General features: G+C 38.1%; 1 protein-coding gene across 3 annotated transcripts in view; it reads left to right on the plus strand.

The window, feature by feature from the left end:
- The window catches only part of LOC134211673 (uncharacterized), a 207,576-nt gene that overhangs the window by 75,018 nt on the left and 108,637 nt on the right, over window positions 1-23,921 (plus strand). The window contains exon 2 of one of the 3 annotated variants that reach the window (XM_062688791.1): window positions 16,883-17,793. The exons of the other annotated variants lie outside the window; for them this stretch is intronic. Within the exon in view, the coding sequence (XP_062544775.1) occupies window positions 17,753-17,793 (41 nt within the window). The 5' untranslated portion in view covers window positions 16,883-17,752. The remainder of the gene's footprint in view (window positions 1-16,882; window positions 17,794-23,921) is intronic. 3 annotated transcript variants of the gene reach the window in all.

Here is a 23,921-nt window from a genome sequence, read left to right on the forward strand (position 1 = left end):
GAAAGCAAACGAACTTCAGAGATATGACTTCGGCTAGACGACACATCTACACCTACGACGATACAAGCGAGGAGATGCTACAAAAGATAATTATTTTTCGGAAAAAGTTGCAGCTATTTATTTCCAAGCTATTACCTGTTTGTTGACAGACAAAACATGGTTTTTCGCCTACTGTATCTACTGCATTTGCGTTGAAATTACTTTGGTAATTTTATCAAATTTTCCTTGAGAACTGCGTACTAGGCTTAAGGCTTGCACGGGTATCCAAACGGCTGTTATCTCCTTTTCAAAATGGATAATGCGCTTTGTAATCCTTAGAACCAAATTGGATTCCCCTCAAAAATGTATTATTCCAGGTTTTCCAATAATGTCCTTGAGTATACGTCCTATTGGCTGTTAGATCTTCCTAAAAATGGTTCATGCTCTATGTGATCCATATAATCAAATTAGATAAGCCTTAAACAAGAAGTCAAATGCTATTTGATCAAATGATCACTAACAGTGATCAGTTTTTAGCCGTGCGATAAGATGCGCGGCTCAAAGCAAGATCATGCTAAAGGTGGCTGGGTTCGATTTCCCTTCTGGTCAAGAAAATATTCTCGAATTTTCAGGGCATAAAAGTATCATCGTGGTATCCTCATGATATACGAATGCAAACTTGGTAACTTGGCTTAGGAACCTCGTAGTTAGCGACTGTGGATGTGCATGAACATTAAGCTGCGAGGCGGTAATGTCCCAGTGAGGGATGTAAGGGATGTAAGAAGGAGATCACTAACAGTATGTTCATTTCTAAAAAAAAAGAAAAATAGATCTTTTGTTATGCGTATTAACCTTAAGATCCGGAAATCTAATTCTAGAAATACCTGGGCGGCCTAACATGAAACATGCGTTCAATTCAAATACCATTTTGTTCAAAAGAATGGTTAGAACATGTTCCATATCTAAAAGGTGCCAATAGATTTTTCGTTATGCGTATTGACTTTCAATTCTTGGAATTTTTGGATGGTTTGGAACGGGACATGAATTCAATTCAAATCCACTTCATTTCTTGAAAGAGCTAATAGATAATAGCTAATAGGCCTATACTCCAGTAAATTCTTGGGTTATACATGTTGAAGGTATGTTCAATTTGATTCATGAAACGCTAGGAATATTGATAAATGATCCGCTGGGAACATCTATCAAAAGGCTGTAAGATGTTAGTTTACGCGTCTAAAAGCCTAAACTCCAGAGATTCGCACAGCCGAGCCCCAGCAAACATGTTTTTGCTGATATTTTTGTCAAAGTTGCTGAAAAGTTCTTGTTGATGTCTAAAGTTTGCTCAAATATACGAGGTTTTACACGAAGAATTCATTTTATACTGATTTATGCTCTTGAAGTCTTATTGAAGCTTCTTTGTCTAGGTAACCGGGAGTTTGTTATAAAGTTTTATTGCGGCATCAAAACTTTAATCAGGGTAAAATCCAAAAAGTCAGAATGAGGGTATCTCATAAGTATTCAAAATATAACCATCAACATTGAAATCGACAGAGCGCAGTCTAAGTTCAGCTAATATCCACCTCCATGTTTATGTCCCACAGAAAGAAGTCAATCAACATAAGTATCCGATGACAGTTTCACAGCGTGAAGATAATCAAAAAACAATCAGAGTCATCAGTTCCAAGAAACTAGTTCTCCAATTCCAATCTGTATCTCCACCTTTGTATCGTCCTTTAGTGGCGCAGTGCGACTCTGATATGTTGATTACTGAGTGTGGTATGAATCGTACACTGTTTGTCCTTTGCTATCAATATTGAATCTATAGCTTTTTGTGGTGAGTGATGATGATGCTGAGCTGTAAAGGAGGGAAACCTGAACCAAGCGGAGGGTATCCCGCTGAGCGTGTGCGTTTTTAGGTTTCAGTGTGTATACGAGGCAGAAGTTCTCGCGAAATGAAACGGGTTCCGTTCGAGGGAACGTGTTTCGTATCCAATGGCTTCGAAAAAGTGCTACGAGTGCGACCGGGGACCGTGCGTTGTCTCGTTCGGTTGGATTTCACGTCGCCCGCAGTATCCGCTTTCTGGAAAGACGGGCGACCAATTGTTGCAAAACATTGGTGATTTCAAACGAATTTGCTTCACGCTGTGACACTGTTAGAAAATGATGATGTCTTGTTATTGACGTTTTTCTTTCGTTTATTTTTTCATAAGCGTGTAAGGTATTTGAATTGGATATTATTGACAGACTATTCCATTTTATTCCACCATTTGAATTCTCTTCTTTTCGACTTCAATCATTATGTCATCTTCAAAGATATTTATGTGACTTGGAGTGCGATCAAGGTGCCGAAGACGGTTTTTTCTGAGGTTGATAACTCTGGTCTGTTAGGGTACGAATTGGATGATGGATTAAAATAAAGTAGTAAATATGAACTTGTGTTTTAGGTTTGGAGTATTTTGTTGTTATTCATTTCTTCATTATTCTTTATAAACATGATGAAGTTTCTGGCCCTTATTATTTATGGTAAAACAGATGAGCTTTTTTTCTAGGTCTAGGTCTATTCTAGCAAAGAAGTCTCAATAATATTGCATTCCAGTGCCACTGTCCATACCAATTGGATGAAACTATTTTCCAAAAAACTACGTCAAAAGTACCTTGTAGGAATTACGGGAACTTTAATTTCAATGATAATAGCCCAATGGCCTTTATTTTTCATGGTAAAACAGATGAGCATTTTTTCAACTTTGAAATTTTTTCGGTAGTTTGAAGAAGAAGAAATTATAGGAAAAAGTATATTTTCTTTAATGATTGCTAAGTAAAGTGCAAAACGTTATAAAGCAATTATCTTACAAGCAAATAATTAGAAAATTATCATAAAGTTTTGTTTTTCGCAACGACCCCGAAGAACAGATGTCACCACAACATTCTAGCGCTGCCATTACCGTTGCACTAATGACGAATTAGTATACATATTTCGGAGTGCATTCCGCACAGTGTTTCCCTTTCGTTCCGCTCATTCCGAATCCATTTCCCAAACACAAATATCGGTTTCGGTCGATTGCCAAAGCAAAAGTTATAAATAGTTGCACTCTTTCGACGCCAGACCCCCCGTCTGCCCAAGTCTATGCGTCATATGTGGGGAGCATTCGTACTGCAGGACCGGCTCTCCGCCAGTTGGTACCGAAACGGCTTGTGGAGTTGCGCAAAATGATTTTATGTGTCGCTGGAAGTATTTCTTCTCTTCCTCTGCTGAATACGGTTTCGTCAGAGCTGAGTGTAACGAAGAGGAAAAGGGCGCCCGAATGGGGAATGAACACATGACGATAATTAGTAGATGGAAATAAAAGCGAATGTAAAAAATGTAAGAGATTGTAGAAATATTTTTATGAAAGCCTAGATGACATATGTTAGGAAATTTCAACATGCTCACCGATTCTCCGCTTTTACAATTTGGGCGTTCAGTTAAAATTTAATTACGTAGGTATGGGAGAAAAACATTTAGAATGGTGTACATCATAAAAAAGTAATAATATAGAGGGACTTGTTAGCTATTTTTCTCTCGTACAATTCACAAAAAGTGTTTTAATGGATGGTTTTCCAATTCCGACATTTCAAACATGTCAGCTCAACACTAGATCAATTAACAATAAACACAATTTAGTATCGGCTATAATTCCAATCGCCGCTCGGGATAACTGGGATTGCAGTGACTGAGATAGGCAGTCTCTGTATGTGCAACCCACTTCCATCTTGTCTGCTGTGTCGCTGCCGTATATACCCAATGCACCTCACCGCACTCATGTCTACTATGGGACACAAATATGTGGCAGAGGGAAAAGTATGCATTGTAGAAAAAACACGAGTACCGCAAAGTGCTCCCGTTCCATTGAAATCAGTGGTAACTGTTGGTGTGGCTTCCAATTGTGTGACATGTTCGGAATAGATGCTCGATGCCTCAAATTTGGTCTCAAATTGCTGCCGAATATAACCTCAACAAAGCAGAGATAGACGCACCAATAGTACGAATGACTTTACGATGTGCTTTAGCCATCATAAACCACAGACATATGGGAAAATAAAGATTTAGGACCAGCCATCCGTTTGTAAAAAATACTGATATATGTTCGTGTTATTAATGAAGGCAAAGAGGCTTCAATAATATTGAACTCCAATGCCACTATCCATACCAATTTAATGGATCTATTTTCAAAAAAAAACTACGTCAAAAGTACCCTGTAGAAATTTACAGGGGAAATTTGATTTCAATGATAAATATCGTGCAATATTCCTTCACATGCACATTTATATATTCCACAATTCCCCGGGAATTCGTAATAATTTTCACAAAAAATACTTTTGAGCTTTAACAAAGAAGTCTTTTAAAATTCAACAAGAAATTATTTTGTAATCCTCCGCAATTTTTTTAAAATTTACTAAAGAATTCTTTTCCTCGAAATCCTCGAATATTGTCTTGAATTTCGACATGATTTTTTTTCTTTTCAATTTCCACTGGACCTACCTACTTATGATTGTCTATGATGGTCGAACAATCCATGTTGTCCGGAGCGAAACCGAATGTAATGTTCCTCAATTGCACACAGCCAGCCCGGAATCGACATCCTCTTCGAGGTTCTCTGCTAAACATCACTTTTGCTGTCTCCATTCCAGCATACGATCTACACGTCCAGCCCACTGTAATCTGCCATATTTTATGAGCCTACCGATGTCTGCATTATTGTACACTAGGTGCAACTCGTGATTCACGAAGTATAGAAGTACTGCTCAAACACTACGACAACTCGATAGTCTGCATCTTTGAACGGCCATGACTCATGTCCGTAAACAGGGTGTCTAATACCCGAGAAGCTTGGAAAACCTGGAATTATCAGAGAATTTTTTCCCACCTTAAAAATTTCTTGAATTATCAGGGAATTCCTGACACCTACAGGGAAATTTCCATACCTACTAACTTACTTTTTATCTATAGATTCTGTACAGTGTGTACACCCCGAATGGTGCAAAGGACTGACTTGAAAGATCTGTGTCCTGAGCGATGTACAGCTATCGCCTTAACTTGTTGCCAAGATAGATTTAACTCGACTGTCTCTAGGGCGAACCATAAAGTTCAATAGATCTGATCCAAATTACTAAAACCAAATACCAGGTAGCATGGAAGCTACTTGTTGAGTGGTATAGCATCCCGAGTAGCACAATTTAGACCGATTAGGTTGCAGCCACTCATATATGACTGGATTCAGTCGTACGTAGGTTTCATTAATTCGATTATAACAAGTGTGCTGCTTGGGATAGTATAAGCAGTAAGCAGTTAAAGAAACGACAGCTGCAGATCTACCCGTACTTGCTAGGGAGTCGGTAACTGATTTGCACAAACTAGTAGACAGTTTTCAACGCGCCTTGCAATCCAATCAGGAGACTACAAAGACCTTCTTCTGATCAATTTCCATATTTCGCGCCTGGTTCCTGTAACGAAACGAAGATCTGACTGGATTTCTTCAACGCCACATCGAGGTGCTAGAAGCTCTACCACCACGGCAAGTCAACACCAGAGGAGGGTGCAAAGGCCCGCAACTTCATCGTTAACTTTTAAGCCAAAACCAACCTCAGTGAATACAAGTTTCAATGTACATGAGAAAAGTCGGAGTTATGCTTGTTGTTCGACGGATCATTTCCTATTCCAGTGCCCAGTTTTCGAATGGATGACGTCATCTGATAAAGTCTTTATTACGTGCTCATAGCCTCTGTCGTAACTGGCTCAAACAGGGTCATCAAGATTATAGTTCTAAATTCTCCTACCGGAAGTGCAAAGGAAGTGCACACTAGTCACACTAAATAGTCACCTACTACACCTCTCTTCCATAAATATTCATACACCACCTTCAAATCCTTCCCAGATATGGTCTCTGTAGCCGCAGAATCCAAATCAGCTGGTTGTTATTCGTCTCAGGCATTACTAGCTACAACAGTGATGATCATCGAAGATGATTTTAGACATCTGTTTCCGGTGAGAGCGCTTTTAGACTCAGGATCGCGGTGTAGCTTCCACACCGAACAAATGAACCAACGTCTGAAGGTGACAGGAATGTGGTGGGCTTTTCCGTCCTTGGAATAGGCCAACCTGCGGTTAAGGTTAACCAGCGTATCCAAACAGTGGTGTGATCAAGCGTATCAAGTTATTTTCGTGAGCTCAATTTCTTGGTTCTTCGAAGAGTGACCGCAAATCTACCCACTACATCGATTGATCCCATAGGGTGGAAGATCCCAGACGGAATCGAACAAGCTGACCCGACATTCTTTATTTCAAGTCGACTCTGCTGCGATGTCCAGCTAGGTTCCAGTTGCTAGGTGCTTGTTCACAGATTTCGTTTCAACCCATATGTGAGGTATGGCCGATCCTGTCCCACTTTCGTTACCGAATTCCAGTTACTATCAGTGCGGGCCCATCAAACCGAATATTCATCCTTAAATTGAATTATATACGCCAAAAGTTACGAAAAACAGATCCGCATGTATTAATAAGATGAGTCCTCGAAAGAATTCCTGGACGAATTTCAGGAGAAATTATCTAATATGTACTTTAAGGATTTTCCGAAGGAGAATTTTAAAGGATCTTTGTTGAAAAAATCATAAGTGATTTTTGAAGTTTGTTTGCCATATGAATTTTTGAATGAGTTCCCAAAGAATTTCCGAATGAGTTTTTCAAAGATATACCTAGAGGAATTTTGAATGGTGTTCTCGAACCTCAACCTTCCTCAAAGAATTTTCAAAAAATTACTCAAAAGGATTCCAAAATGAATTTCTAAATAGGTTCCCGAAGGAATTTCGATGGGAATTTTAAAGGAGATGCCAAAATAATGTCCGAAGGAATTTTCGAAGAAGTTACTGGAGAAATCTCAAACGAAATGCCGAAAACAATTTCCTTTAACTTAAAAGTTTTTTTCTCTTCCAAATTTCTCAAAACATATCCGAGGAAAGTCCTAAAGGAATTCCTGAATGAACTCGTAAATGAGTTAACAAAGAAATCCCCGAAGTTCTGAAGCGATTCCCGAATAAATAATCAAACAAATTTCCGGAACAACTCCTTAAGAAGTTTCTCTAATGAAATTACCGAATTAAAATCAAAAGGAATTCCTCAACAAATTTTCGAAAGAATTCTTAAATAAACTTCCGAAAAAAATCTTAAAAGAATTTTCGAAGAAATTTTAAAAGAACATCTGAAGCAATCTCCAAAGTATTTTACCAAGTTATTTCCGAGTGATTTTCTCAAAAATATTTCGAATGAGCTCGAAGAATTTTGAAGAAGTATTCCTGAAAGAAATTCCGAAGCAATTCTTAGAATTTCCTCTCTGAAGGAATTTTGGAGTTCATTTGCAAAGGATTTTCCGAAAGAAAACCGGGAGGAATTTCAGATGGAACTCCGGGAGAAATTTTTAAAGTGAACTTGCGAAGGAATTTCCTAAAAAGTTTCTTCTTTGTTTAGCACGTTTGTTTTATCTAGAAATTAATGTAAAACACCTGAAAAAAACCTGGAGAAATCGGGGAATTTTGTTTTCATAGATGGACTAATCAACAAAGGGTACATAGAAAAAAAAATTCGTGTCTGTAAGCTGCGGTACTTTAACTGGCTAGACAAACCGTAACAAGTCTTACTTGCAGCAGCAACACGTATTTTTACCTCGTGGCTAACGTCATTATCACGCGTAATCAGTGTTCCAAGATATATGTATTCGTCGACAATCTCAAATCGCATCCCATCCATTTCCATCTCGGGACCAACACTGTTTCGGACTGCTCGTTCTCTGCCAGCCACCAAGTACTTAGTTTCGACAGAGTTTATGATCAGCTTAGTCTCCCGTTTGAAAAGCACGAAAGCCTATTCCACTGCTCTGCGATCCACACCATGTCGATGTCATCCGCAAAACCAAGGACTGAGACTTGTTGAGGATGGTTCCGTTGCTTTGCACACGAGGAGGAGAGTTAGGAGTGTTATATCTCGATATTTAGCACAATCGAGTCTGTGACCTTTCTTGTAGAATTAACACGGAAAAGGGTTTAAATTACACTGGGATTGTTTTTCATGTTTTCGCGGTAAATACGTTTGACTTTCCCAGGGAAATTCTCTTGAATTTCTTCAGAAAAATGCCTTGGAACGCTTTGGATTTTTTCCAATTTCCGCTTTAGAGTTTTGAATTGAAGCTTTTTTTGAATTTCCACTGACTTTTTTCTTATTTTCACGAGAAATCCCATTAAAATACGGGATTTTGTCAAACTTTGGTAAACTTTGGTAAACTTTGCTATTTGGATATAGTGTGGTGCTTACTTCTAGGAGCAAAATGTTCACTGGAAGCATTTATAAAACGTTAAGCATCTTAAAGAAGGATAAGAAATTTAAAATCGAATTTATATAAACTACACTCGATTTGACGTAGCTCGATGTTCGTTGATTAGGGCCTTCAAATTTAAAAAAGCATTTAGTTGACCATATGAAACAAATTGCTAAAATCGGTGCCAAATCAGGAGGTATTTCGATAGTTTTGTAACTGTTGGTGTTGACAAGAAATTGGTTTCGTATGAGTTATTCTGAACTCCACCACCCCATACGCTTTATTTGAAGACAGAAGACATTCAAGACAGATTTTTAAGGCTGTTTTTTTAATTAAAACGAATTTTAAAAAAATAAACAGAAATGTTGTTTATAAATTATATATTTGTTTCAACTGTGACATTGATTCAGTTTCAGTTATACTCAAGTTCTACATGTTTTGGGTTTGGGAAAGTCATATTTTTTAAAGTTTTCCATTTGCATCGTATGTATAACTTAAATATAACCGCAGAAGAATGTTTGATATAATTGCGCTAGTTCAAGACCTCTATACCATCTGCATGGCGTTCCAAAATAGGCCTTCAAAACACGGATTCGGAATAGTCAATGCAGGGTGAAGTTATGGAAACAAGCGAATACAGGCATACCTCGATAGTACGTACACCTGCGTTATTTTAGTGTACGTACTATCGAAGCAAAAAAAATCCGAACAAAAAAAAATTATTTGCCCTTTTTGTTTACTTAGGAGTAGAAGAATGTTTATAAAACCACCCGGAAGCCAAAATTTCGATAGAAGGCTCTGTACTCTAAGCATATTTGTATTTGATATAGTACACAACGGACCAACAGGACCCAGATTTTTCTTGAAATGGTGCCTACATGTAGCATTGAACAAAATCACCGTCTTTGTAAATGAGAGGCCCTTTTTTTCGAAGTATTGTATGTATTGTATTGTATTGTATTGTATTGTACACTTTTTAAATTTTTTTGATGAGCCGCCCTCCTCCGCAATTCACTGTTTTTGGATGTTTCTGCATACATTTTTGCATATAAACTTCCAACGAGTTTAGCACCGCCCAAACGTTGACCGATTTGGCTGAAATTAATTTTGTCCAGAGCATCTGGGCATCAAATAGAAACGAATAAGAGGGCGGCCCATCAAAAAAATTGAAAAAAGTTTTTCCCTTACTAATTTGGGCCACCCTAATGTACACCCTAGACGAACTGATGCACCATCTGTCGATAAAGTCTTTAACTCTAAATAATTGGTTGACGATCTAATCAAAACTGCAACTAGCGTGGAGCTGATCTCTGACCAAAAAGTGGGAAAATATCTTTGGCAACATGGCCACTAGATCTTCATCTATTCAACATATTCTCGGTCAAAAAAAAATATTTTTTCTGAAAATGTGGAAATTGTTCTTCAGGAAGCTAAAGAATAGCTTCAAGAACGGCCCCTGAAATTGATACTACATTTTCTTTCGTATTCCAGTCTGAAATTATTTCAAAACTTTATTTCAAATTTGTTTGGAAAATCAAAATATTTTTTTCTGAAAATTCGTTATGCACTTCATTGAAAAAAACTTCTCATTCTAGAATTTCTCGTAGATTTGTTTCAGATACTCTGTTAATAGTCCCTCTGAGCATTTCTCCGGGAAATTCATTGGAAAATCCATCATTAATTTATCCAAAAAAATCCTCATGGTACTCAAACCAGGAACTCCATCGATATTTTATTTAGGAATTACTTTAGGAAATTCTCCTGGAAATTTTTTGGGAACTCCTTCGAACTTATCTAAAAATTCCTTCCGAAATTCTTCCTGAAAAAGGAACTCCCCGAAGTAATTCTTTAAGAAATTTTCTGCAGAATATCTTGAGAAATTTGAGTGGGAATTTTGAAACATTTCTGGAGTAGTTCTTCACATAATTTCCGAAGAAATTCTTGACGGAATTACTGGAAAAAAGGGAGAGTTTCTAGAAGAATGTCCAGGGTTATTGTTATAAGATTTGGCTGCAAATTCCTGGAAGTAATTCTCGGGAAATTTCGAAGGGCTTTTTTGATGTTTTTTTGTAGAAATTTTAGGCGCAGTATCCGTAGAAACCTTGAGAATTGCCGAAGGATCTTCGAGGAGAATTCCTTAAATAATTTCCAGAGGAATTTCAACGGGAATTTTTGGAGGTAACTCCGTAAGAGTTTTGATGAAATTTCAGGAAGAATATCTGGAGAAATAGGCAGATGAATTTGCAGACGAATTTCTCAAGAATTCGCGAAGAAAAAAACACCTGAACAATTTTACGAGAGAGTTCTAGAAGGAATTTTCGGAAGGGTTTCCGGAGCGTGGAGGCGCCCGTTGAAGGCTTTCCGTTAGCCACTGAAGAAATTCAAAGGTTATCTCTGAAAAGACCTCCAATAAATTAATTAAGAAAGCTTGGTGGAATTTCTGGAGTAACTCCAGAGAGAATGCCAGGAAGAGTTACATGGGAATTTCTGAATGATTTCCTGTTGGAAGTTCTGGGAGAGGAGACGTAGATAATTCTAAGGGAATTCCTAAGTAAATGGCTGAAGAATTCACCAAGTTAGTAGGGAAATTGTTGGGTATATTTTAAAGAATGAATGGACAAATACTTGGTAATAAGTAATAAGATGAATGTTCGGAGGAATTTTTAAAAGAATTCACGGAAAAACTTCTGGTGAAATTTTACTAGCGCACTCCTATAAGTAATTGTAAAAGTTTTGGAAGAACTTCCCGAGGAATTCCTGGACGAACTTCCGGGAGAATTTCTGAAGCAACTTCCGAAGGAATTCCTGGTGGAACTTCCGGATGAATTTCTGGAGAAACTTTCGGAAGAATTCTTAGAAGCATTACCGGAGGAATTTCTGGAAGAATTTCCGAGAGAATTTTTGGAGGAACTTCCTGAGGAATTCCTGGAGTAACTCCTGGGGAAACTTCTGGAGGAACTCCTGGAGGAACTTCTGGAGAAATTCCTGGAGGAAATTACGGGAGAATTCCTGGAAGCACTTCCGGAGGAATACCTCTACGAACTTGCGAAGGAATTCCTGGAGGAACATGCGGAGAAATTCCTGGAAGAACTTACGGAGAAATTGCTGGAGAAATTCCGGAGGAATTCCGGAAAATTTCTAATGCACGACATTAATTCACGCCACCGCCAATCATCAGCGAAATGATCTATCACGCTACAGCCGATGAAATTTCAATCGGCGCACAGGTCCAGATTGAATATCAAATAAAATCCTGTATGGAATTTTCGAACAAACTTCAATGGTATCCCAGGAAGAGCGCTTGGGAGCTGTTGTTCCAGGATGACGTTTAAGAGGAATCTTAGAAGGAACTCCTGATTGAATCCGTGTTGAATCTCTAGTGGAATCCAGGGATGATTTTTTGAAGGATCTCCGGGGATCAGAACTATTACATGAAATAAACAAGTTCCTAAAAAATAACAAAATACATTAAATAAAAATAAATATTCAACCTAACAAATTTACGTTGTTTTAGTATCGCTGCTAATTTTTTTCTCAATTTTTCAAAATTTTGTCTCTGACAAGTGTCTAGATTGGAACTAAACTTACTGTAATAACTGAATATATTACATATATTTTACAGCTGTTTCAGATGTTCCTTGAACTGTTTAAAATAATAGTATAATTTGTGTCACGTAAGACTGTCAAACATTTATGACACGCTGCTTTTAAAAAGTTCTTCTACTAATTTCGTTATCACAATAGTGTTTAAATCAGATGTGAAAATATTACGTAGCATATGAAGGACCCCACAAGTGCCATGATCAAAACATATTCAAATTTTTACTAAAATCGTACAGAAAATTGAACAATAATTTTTTTTTTGGTGTACGTACTATCGAGATAAAATGTACGTACAATCGAGGGTACGTACTATCGAGGGTACGCACTATCAAGGGTACGTACTATCGAGGTATGCCTGTACAATCATGTGGCACATCAAGCTTAACGATATGATTAAATCTCACAACTCTGATGTTTAGAATAAAAATCTAATAACAAATACAGCTTTCTTGTCACTCATGGAACACATTAACTAAAAGCAGGCACTCATGGGAGCATGGAAGCTCAATATTAATATTCATTATCTGATATGGACACTCAATGGTATTCACGGGCACTCACGACCAACAGAACGGGCACTCACTGGCAATTTCAGGAAGTGATGTGCATAAATATTTAATTTTGAATGAGAAAGGGTGTTTAGAGCTAATCATGGGCAGTCGCAGTCACATATGTCACACATAAAATAAGGACAATTATTGAAAAATTATAAGCCAGACAGACTAGAAGCTATTTGATTATTTTCTTTGCCTTGAAATATTCGCGATAAAAAGGGAAAAATGATTTTATGCCAAATTTTCAGTGTTAAGCCATTTTGCTCTGCAAGTCCGTTAAACACCATTCGTCTACCACTGGTCAAAAAAATATTTTACACTGTAAAAAAAATGAAAATTAATGTAAAAAAATGCCTGTGCAAAATTTTGTACACATACACACATTCACACTAATAAATACATACACACGTAACAGACATCAACTCAATTCGTCGAGCTGAGTCGATTGGTATAAAACACGATAAGTATCCAAGCCTTTTATCAAAAGTTTGGTTTTGGTGTGATCATATAGCAATTTTTGGCTCATTTTTGAAACATAGACAACACTTGTATTTGACGCCGAATTATGATTTTTGGGTCAATTTTGAACAAAAAAAAAAACTGGTATGCATACACGTATTTTCATCCTAAGTATTCCGCCTTTTCTTAAACTTACTCACGATCCTTCATTACCAACACTAGGTTTAGGTTTACCGATTAGTACATGAAATTGCCAAACTTTATACCCCAGAAGTCAGTTAGTAAGTCACCAAAACTTCTGTTGATATCGGTTTTTGATGGAATCGTCGATGGAGTTCAGCGTTCGAGATCCAGTTGTGAGGCAACCAGGCCCGAGTTATAAAACGTTGACATCGGTTGATAAATACTTGCCGCTTCTGCGTAATCTCTGCACAACTTCCACGTTTGAGTTGAATATTCGAATTTTGCTGCGATAACTAATCTGATTAGATTTCCAAATACTTAAATAACTAGCCATTTTGATCCATTCATTTTCATTTTGCAGCGTTTGGTGGGGCAATGAGAGCGCAAGTCAATCCAAAGTCGATAATAGAGAGGGTAATGGCAGAAGAGTCCTTGCAGACCACTTGAACGCCATGGGGTAGGATAAGGATGGGGTGAAGTGAAATTCAGATTTGGAATCGGCTCGATACTAATGCAAAATGTAATTGAATGCAAACTAGTCAATGATCAAAGGCTAAAATGATAATTTCAAGATTTCTAGTACAACGTTTTTCTAGTTATTAAAACAATGTTTAAAATGCAATGTCTACTTTTTTGCCTTGGAAGCATCTGATGTGGTTTGAAAGGCCACTTAGTCATATAGTACAATTATAAGTTATTTAATGTGTTAGCTTTTTGTGACCACGTTGAAAATATAAAAACAAAAATATTGCGTATTAGTGTTCTATTTTTTAACTTTTATTTATGCAGAATGAAAATTAATTGACTTTGTTTGCTCTGAGTGTAGGTTATGCGTTCGTCAAATCACTTTGTTTACCTAAGTCATTGTTTCGTCAATGTTTTTAAGCTGTGTCGACACTACATACTCAATGTAAGCTGTATCATGTAAAAGTGGAAACTGCTAAAGAATTTTGTTTGTTCCATTATATTTTTGTCAAGGTTGCCTATAGCTTTAAACTGTTCTAACAAGTAGCTTTATCGTTGATTATTTACGGTGATTATCTATTTAGTTCTAATCAAGGTCAGCTATAGGATTCACTTTTCGGTGGCAAACTAAAGCTTCATCACGCCTATTGCCTATCTTTTTGCCTTTCTCGTGTACAAAGTATACGTAAAGGCTATATGTTCGCTCCAAAAACGAACTTTTTATAGGAGACCCGAAGACCCATAGTGTTATATACCGATCGACTCAGCTCGACGAATTGGAGTGATGTCTGTGTGTGTATGTGAGTGTGTGCGCAAAAAGTCTAGCTCATTTTTCAGGCACTTATCCTTAGACGATTTGCTCGCAACAAGTGGCATTCGACACCGAATCCTGTCCCATTGTTTCCTATTGAAAATTGACCCGATCGGACTATGGGCTAAGAAGTTATGGCCAAAATACTTTTTTTCATATTAAAGCACGTTAAAAAGTCTAGCTCATTTTTTAGGCACTTATCCTTAGCCGATTTGCTCGCAACAAGTTGCATTCGACACTGAATCCTGTCCCATTGTTTCCTACTGAAAATTGACCCGATCGGACTATGGGCTAAGATGTTATGACCAAAATTCTTTTTGCCTTTCTCGTATACAAAGTATACTTAAAGGCTATATGTTCGCTCCAAAAACGAACTTTTTATAGGACCCCCGTAGACCCATAGTGTTATATACCGATCGACACTGCTCGACGAATTGAAGTGATGTCTGTGTGTGTATGCGTGTGCGCAAAATAATCTCTCTCACTCACTGACTGACACTCACTTATCCTTAACCTCTATCTAAATCTTGTCCCATTGTTTCGTATCAAAAACCGGCCCAATGGGACTATGGGCTTTGGAGTTATGGCCAGTTTTTACAAAAAAAAATCTCACTCTCTATTTAGGCACTTTAAGATAAAATTTTCAAAACGACTTATCTGCTTTTGTAAACAGAGATTCAAACGTCGATTGCACGAATCTCATAGCACTTCGACACAAACCAACGCCATCATCAGGTAGCCGAGACCTTCACCTGCCTATTGGTAGTGTTTGTTTGCGTGGGAGTGTTATCAGATTCGTCGAATCGACGTTCGAATCTTTGTTTACAAAAGCAGATAAGTCGTTTTGAAAATTTTGTCTTTACTTTCTCTCTGCCGATTTGCTCGCAACATTCGACGCAGAATCATGTCCCATTGTTTCCTATTAAAAATTGGCCGGATCGGACTATTGGCTCAGAATTTATGATCAAAATACTTTTTTTCATACCAAAAGTGCGAAGAAATTACTCCCTCGCAAGAAACGAGAAAGGCACTATCACCGCTAGGTGGATTAATCTGGGTTTTATTAAAATTATCGAAAATGAAGCTGTTATAAGATTGTTTATATACCATCATTATAATGTGTGGTATTTTTTTATTATTGCTCTTCAAAGTGAGGCATAACAAAATAAAACTGGCACCACGTTCCTAGTTTTGAAAAAACTTCTACTCAGTGAATCCAGCAGTCGATTCCCTACGAATGTCTTGAATACTTTGTTTTTCAATAAATGCCTAGCTAGCTAAATGTAAGCGTGGCTACGACTCAGCGTCACAGGGAACGCATCAGAAAAGTATTGCCGAAAAAAAGAGAACTCACATCATTATCACTGATGAAAAGACCTCTGCCTGACTGCACTACTATTCAAGGCTCCAAGACACGATGTCCATTGGATCACATGCAAATGCCGTAAATTAGTGTGTCAATGCCAGATATGTAACGGGGCACCAAACAAAAATAGTCAACATATGATACCACCACGACAGGATATGTCTTTGATTGCGATCTCAGTGCTAATGGCGTAAGCCGACCCACCGCGGCAAGGTAACATATCCGAGGGGAAGGGTTTTCGTCCTCCTCCACTAGTTGCCTGATTAAATATTGTAAAGTTGGAGGGCGACTACCCGGATAGAGACAGAAAAACCTCCGTTCTGCGAGATCCTGAACGTAAAAGCCTCGTACTGCGCTTCGATGAGGCAGATGATTTTATCTGGAACTCCCCTGCGTTTTGGGGCACCACAGGTTTTCGTAATTCAGACGTTCGAAAGCATTTTCGTGATCAATGAATACCAAATAGAAGGACTCTTGAAGTTTACTTACTCGCTTCAGGATAGCACGAAGATAATTTTTTTTTAAATTCTTTTACTCATCCGATTTGCCCCCAGCAAATTATTTGATGGGGATCCTTACAATGAGAAAGAATAGAATTAGGCAACCTATCCAGCAATCAGCGTTTCTCAAATAGTTTTTATCTTTTTTAACGCGCAAGAACAGTATCAACACCGCTAGGTGGATTATTTCGAAACACATCTTTTCTTTTTTCAAATTACCTGTGAATGGTTCTTCTATCATATCAACTAGCATTTAACAGCTTAGCTGCCAATCGCATTTCGATTCATGTCATAGATTGGTTATCGATGAATAAATGTTCGCTCATGTTATTTGCGGATGTGCTTACGGTTACAAATAAGGCAGCTCGTCAACGATCGTTAAGCCCCGAACCCCGTTCGCACATAATAAACAAAGTTTCTCCGACGAGTTTTGAATGCCGCTGTTTGTCCATAAAAAACGGAAAGAGAGTGAATATAAATGGAAAAGAACTCAGCGGAGCAGTGGCTATCACACGTGAATCAACGAGCACGCGACCAGTTCAATGGGATTTGGTGTGCGCGCAGCAGCGTCTAGCGTTCGAAGGTGCATAAATTAAGCGTTTATTTTCTCTCCCTTGCAGCATTGGAATACAGCTCTGAGCCGTACGCGTCAGATGTGCATAACTTACCGTGTCAATTTTATTTTACAACTGTAGCAAATGTGAATCCGGAGACAAACCACGGTCAGACATAGGAGAATCCGCGACCCATGTGAGGCAGGCGGGGCACTCAACACAGACAGCGGGTCTAATCTAAACAATCTCTAATGGACTGGTGCTGCAAGGGCTGCTACGATTCCAAGACAGTGCACAGAGACGCCTACCTCGGTCAAGTGTGACTGTTCTTGCGTATGCGTGTTGGCGTTTCGCGTAGGGTTTGTGCACGACAACGAGATGCATTGCACCTGGTGACAGCTGTGACATCTACCAGCAATACTCTGCAAAAGGACACAACTTTTCACTCGATTTTTCTTAAAAGTGCATGCAACTGAATAAAAAATATTCAATTTATTGCAAATGTTCAACATTATGATAATGATTATTATATACCAGAAACCTCGTTGAATTGATAATTTGAAACGTTTCGAATGTCCAAGAGTTCCCCAACATTCGAATCTTAGTGCCTATAGCGTTCAAAAAGCGACTGATGCGAAGAAGTCATTGAAATCAATCTTAGTGTGTTGTGAGCCAAGAGCTGGCAGAAGTGTGTTTCTACAAAAGTGCTTTCAAGTGTGTAAACAAGCAAGCGGACCGTGAGCCAAGCCATAAAGATCATCGACAGGAGAAGAACCTGTTGATTAGAGGGCAAATGCCCTCTTCGTTGCCACTAAAGCAGCTGCTCGTGTAGTTGATCGGCAATGGCGTGCTCATCTCAATAGTTTCGGGTTTTGGTTCTAATTATTTATGAGAAAGGCGTGCTAAAGTGGCAGAAGTTAGGAAAGAGCAGAAAAGATGTTGGGAGCACTCAAGCGGCGATGGAGGACCACGCGAAGGTTAGTAGACTCGTTCTCTATGCTTTTCTCTAGCTATTTTTATTACGACTGACGCAAGTTTAATTAATAATCCTGAGGCAGCGAACCACTTTGCAATAAGTTCTGGACTTCTGGTTCAATACTATAAGTGCAACACATTGGCATTATACCAGGAGAGCTAATAAAACACGAATGACAAACGTCTGAATGTGGAAAATACCCGATCAATATACCACCTTAATAGACCCAAATAGTTGAACAAAATAAAAATTTATAGAAAGGTCATTTTCCATTGCATTCCGGAACAACATTACAGGCTAGGGTAATTTTGAAACTTTATAAGAATTCAGAAAATTATAAAAAACAGCGTTTTTGATTTCTTTAAAATATTTTTGTTTTGCATCGACACCGTAGGGTAAAAAACGGAGAAAACAGAGAGTTACACAAATAATGTTTTGAACCACTTTTCCGATTTTGATGTGTTGTGTGTGCCCGAAACAGGAATGGCTGATGTTATGGTAAATAATATTTTAAATTTAGCCCCCCCTCATTAAGCATCCACCGAACATTATGCATGTTGAAGAATAAATCGCCTTAACCTCTGTGGCAGGCAGCTTCACGCCTTCCGTTAGTAAGTTTTGCATACATCTAGCGGCAACGAAAGCCTTGCCTTGCTGCATGGACTAGAAAAACAGGCTTCAAGCTCACAGTTAATGCGACTTTAATAGTGGTGCATATTAAAAGTGCAACGACCACAATCAGCATAAAGTAGAGAGATTGAGCTGTCGAGACGGAAAATCCTTATGGAGATGCCAGGCATTGTTGGAATGGGAAGTGATTTCAATGCAGTTGGTCGGCATCCTGATTCCACTTAGTGTCATTTTTTGAATTCCTGCAATTCTTACACGATGTTCGCCTCAACTGTTCGAAGGAAAAGCGCTGTTAGAACAACTCTCACCACATGCCATCATAACTATATTGCTGCATTAAAGTTCCGTTCTTCGAATGCTTTGTAATGGTATCCTGTTTGGTGGAGCCCATTTCTGCCACCATCAACCATTCAAACACTAGCAACTCAGGGCAGTGAATGTGCGATTTTATTTATAGCGGCAAAATAAATAGAGTGGAAAATAGTAATGATGATTTTCCGGTGTTTGGACATTTCCACTTTCCACGCTGTTCTTCCAGAACAACAACGCAAGATGCCGTATCGCCGACAATTGGAACCGTAGTGCAGTTTAACAGCTCAAGGCGAGTGATATCTCTAAGAGCGGGCCATGCCCTGTTGTCGGATGTCGCGACTGGACGCGAAATGCCGTCATTTCCAGAAGAAAACCGCAAAATTTGGCGTCGCCGAACCGACCTACTTTGCAGTCTGTCGGTTTTTTTTTGTCGGCTCGTGTAGCATAGCTTGGCCAGGGAAAACCTATGATTGTTATGCTCTATGGTTATGTACCACAGCATGGTACAGATGAGATGAGAAAGAGGGACCATTCACAGCCGACCATCCATGAGATGACGCTCTATGACTCGGTGCGTCCATTGTTTTATTATTTACATAAACTGCATTTGTTTGCCGAGAAATTTATGATTGACGTCAACGTCTTTTATTTGAATGATTTAGTTGGAACTTGCATCATTTGTCAATAACGTATTATCGCGCGAAGTTTATTATACACAGTATGAGATTGCTCGTATCGAACTGTTATCAACGTTGTGAGAAAAATAAAGTGGTACGAGCCTACTATACAACCCATTTCAAAAAATCAGATTTTGTAATAAGTTGTTGACTAAATGATTTGAACCATCCCTGATCCATATTATATCCAATTAGGAGTCAGCACCACATGTGACGATTCATCATCAAACGTCTAACACCATACCACAAACAATTAAATTCCAGCAGCATTTTCCAATACATTCTTTGTACATTATCCGGAAAGAAACCATCGTTCAAATATTTCCACCGAAATAAATTCCTTGCCACTCGGCGTGTGCAACAAAAGGCAAAGATTATTTGATTTATTTCCCGTTTATCGGATCGCACACACCCCAAACTTGTTAGATAATATCTCGTACGCCCAGCGCTGTCTATTCCCTGTCGGCTCCATCCTGTCCGTTGGAGCCCGGCGATATTTCAGCAATGGCTGCGAACTGAGCTGCGATGTTTGACAGGCGACGGCGACAGGAAGCGGCAAGCGAGGCGACACCATGCAGCATAATAATGCCCCACTTATGGGGCTCACTGTGGAGAGCATGATGTGCGGTGTATTAGCAGCATGGAATGATGGCATAAAATTCCTGCAGCTTCGGAGCAATGGTCGCTTTTCTGGGTTACGCAAACAATCCTGGCTGATAAAAAAGGACAGATTTTATGATGACATGGCGCCTCTATTGTCGTGTTTCTGAAACAGCAAATATTCAATGATGCTGTAATCAGGAATTTCGGCATTTGTGAGAGAATGGAAAAATGGTCTGGGAAGCGGAATCTGTTTACGACAGGATCTGAAATCAGAAATATTGTGGAACATAAAGTTCAATCAGTTTCTACTTTTCGGATATCTTCCTTATAATCACAACTGTGAAGACTATATTTGTTCAAATTTTCATTCTAATTTTGATTTTATTTAATTTGTTATTTAATTATTACCGACTTGTTTATGTTTTCATCTAACTTGACCCCTTAATGAAGTTTGATGGGCGAAAGGCCAGTTCGAGGTGGTATACTGTATCCTTCCTCAAACAGACATAAAAACCCAATTTTTTTTACATAATTTACATGATAACAACTATTAACAATATATCTTCTTCTCTTATATATAAAAATGAAATGGTCTGTGTTCGTATCCGCATAACTCGAAAACGGCTGGATGGATTTTTTTCATTTCTTCAGCAGAAACATTCGTCATAGTTTCCGACGGGTTTATATGATATTTCCTAATGCGAAAATTACGAGTAAAGTTGAGCAAATCATGAAAAACTTAAATTTAGATTCGTATGGAAATTTCTCATGGGAAGTTTACAGCGCCTTTTTTCGCCTACTATGCAGGACAACGTCTGCCGGGTCGACTAGTAGTTTATAAAACCAAACTAAAAAGGGCCTCCTTAGCCGTGCGGTAAAATGCGCGGCTACAAAGCAAGACCATGCTGAGGGTAGCTGAGGTCGATTCCCGGTGCCGGTCTAGGCAATTTTGCGGATTGGAAATTATCTCGACTTCCCTGGGCATAAAAGTTTCATCGTGTTAGCTATCATGAGGCAGGAATGCAAAAATGGTAACCTGGCTTAGAAATCTCGCATTTAATAACTGTGGAAGTGCTTAAAGAACACTAAGCTGCGAAGCGACTCTGTCCCAGTGTGGGGATGTAATGCCAATGAGAAGAAGAAGAAGAAAAAAAATATACTAGCAATGAAAACATAACTTTACAAAAAAATGATTACACGACCTTATTGATTAGCAAAACTAGTTTGACTAAAATAAATTATCCATAAAAATTAAAAACTTTCCACAACATAAACAACAAAGAGCAATAAAAAATATGCAAATTTCCAGAAGAGTGAGCAATGGAGTTTTGGTTCGTGGAAAAGTCGGGATCGTGGTATGAGCATTTTGCGTTATTGGTGGAGACTTTGTATGTATTTGGTGCTTATATAGTGGTTGTTTGTCACCCCTCACTATCTCCTACACCAAAAAGCTCTACGATTGGGCCTCCTGGAAATGGACGCATCTATGTTCTCAGCAAATTGCCAAAACAAAAAAAAAAACCCAGATTAATCCACCTAGCGGTGATGGTGCCTTTCTCGCGCAAAAAAGGTAATAAATGTAGCCTTTACGCTTACACCTCGATGATGTACAAGAAAGGCAAAACAGTTACACCGTCTAATGTTATGATAGAAAATTTACACTAGTAGACGACAGATGGCGCTGCCAAAAGTTTCTCGAATTTCCTATGTTCGAATTTTGACTTTCGGACAATTTCATGGTACTACGAAACTGAACGAAGAGCATACTTACGCCTAAATGCGTGCAACACGAGCATCTTTATAGTACGATGAAACTCTTAATGGGAGCAAGCCACGGATAAACTTCATAAATATTCATAGATGCAAGGCATTTTTCATAACACATTATTGTTCTATGTGACTATGTCTCATCATTATTTTAATATTATCTATTTTTTGCAATTTGCAATTATTATGAAATTCAATAGTGATCAACAGCGTTTTAGTCTCTGTCGGATGCAACTTGTTGCAAGAAAATAGGTTAAGAGTTTCTATGTGAAAATTTGGCTAATGTTTTTTATGGCATTTTGTGCACACACACACGCACACACATACACACACACACACGCACACACGGACAGACAGACATTTGTTCAGCTCATCGAGCTGAGTCGAGTGGTATATAACACTATGGGTCTCCGGGACTTCTATCAAAAGTTCGAATTTGGAGTGAAATGATAGCCTTTCGGTACAACTTTGTTGTACGAGAAAGGCAAAACAGTTAAACTTATTGCTGAGAACTAAAATTAATAAAAATAATAAGGGCAGTGGAGCAAAAAGACATGAAAACTGCCATTGTGTTTTCAATGGGCATTAGTCGTTTTATTAAGAAAACACATTACGTTAATTTTATACAAATATTTATACATAAATAAATCTTTAGAGGGTTAATATATTACATTGGTAATTTACATCAAAAATATACTAATGTTATTTGTTAAATATTGCCTGACACTATTTTTAAAACTATATCTATTTTTTATACGCTGTAAGTCTTGGCAAATAATTCTGACCAAAACTGGAGATTGCTCGAATTTGTACAAGATTGTTTACTCGCCTTGTGTTATGAATTCGCGAAGTTGTTTGTAATACAAAGTTAGGATGGATAGTTGTTAGGGTGCTAATGGAATGTATATATGAGAAAAAAAATGTCATCGAAATTCAAAAACCGACATTGCTCACAAGTTTCATTACCTCAAAATATGACCCCATGCAAAGCTTTGAAATTTTTACCCACGAAAATTTTCCCAAGGGGGGGGCAAAGGAAAAGTCAAAAATCGCCAAATGACCTAAAAATGCATGAAACGTCAAGATCTAACGCCATTCAAAAAAAAAAATTTGAAAAAAATCGATTTTTCCTCTGGAACATTTTTTGGACTTGGAAATTTTTTTTATCGAATTTTAGCACCGGACGATACAAAAATTCGACTGTTTTGGGACATCGACAAAATGTCTTATGGCGAAAACAATTGTTCATCGAATTTAAAAACCGGACGTTACGCAAACTTTTCCTAAGCCCTAAAACATGCCCCTATACCATCCATTCCATCAAAGTTTTGAATTTTTTGTAACTTTGAAAACTTTTGAACTTTTTTCAGATTTACGGAGAAAATTATCAGATTGCTAGGCAATGTTTATTACACAGAGGTTTATTTCTACGCGGTACCGCATGAATTCAGTGTAAAGTGTAAAGATCAAGTTACAAAAAATTCAAAATGTTGTTAGCAAGATTCTGAATCACCCAAAGCACCCTTAAATCATGTCCGATGGAGCTCAAATTATGCATAGGGGCATATTTCAGGGCTTAGGAAATGTTTGCGTAACGTCCGGGTTTTAAATTCGATGAAAAATTGTTTTCGCCATAAGATTTTTTTTCGAAGTCCCAAAACAGTTGATTTTTTGTTTTGAATTAATTCTCAAAATTTCATGTATTTTGAGTCCTTTGGCACCAAAAAACAAAACAAAAAACCCCTTGTGAGAGAATAATAAAGTTTTGATTAATTTTGAGCACCCCGAAATCCTGTCCGATAAAGCTCAAATTTTGCATGGGGTCATATTTTGGGGTAATGAAAATTGTGAGCAATGTCGTTTTTTTAAATTCAAAAATGTCATTTTCATTGACACCCTAATAGTTCGACATTGTTGTTTCAAAAGGGCGAAAGTCGCAAACGTAAACATTGACTTCTTTTGCTGATTTCAGGAGGATTAGAGACTTCTGGCGGTATTTTCCACTTCCATTCGATAGAAGGCGCGGAGCGCCACCAGTTCCAAGTGGTTGTTAGCTGGGAGCGATCCTAGGTGTTGAGGAATTTGCAGGAAAAGGCATTGTTTACGTTTGCGACATTGGCCCTTATGAAACAACAGTGTC

This window comes from Armigeres subalbatus, chromosome 2, assembly GCF_024139115.2.
Source record: "Armigeres subalbatus isolate Guangzhou_Male chromosome 2, GZ_Asu_2, whole genome shotgun sequence".
NCBI lineage: Eukaryota > Metazoa > Arthropoda > Insecta > Diptera > Culicidae > Armigeres > Armigeres subalbatus.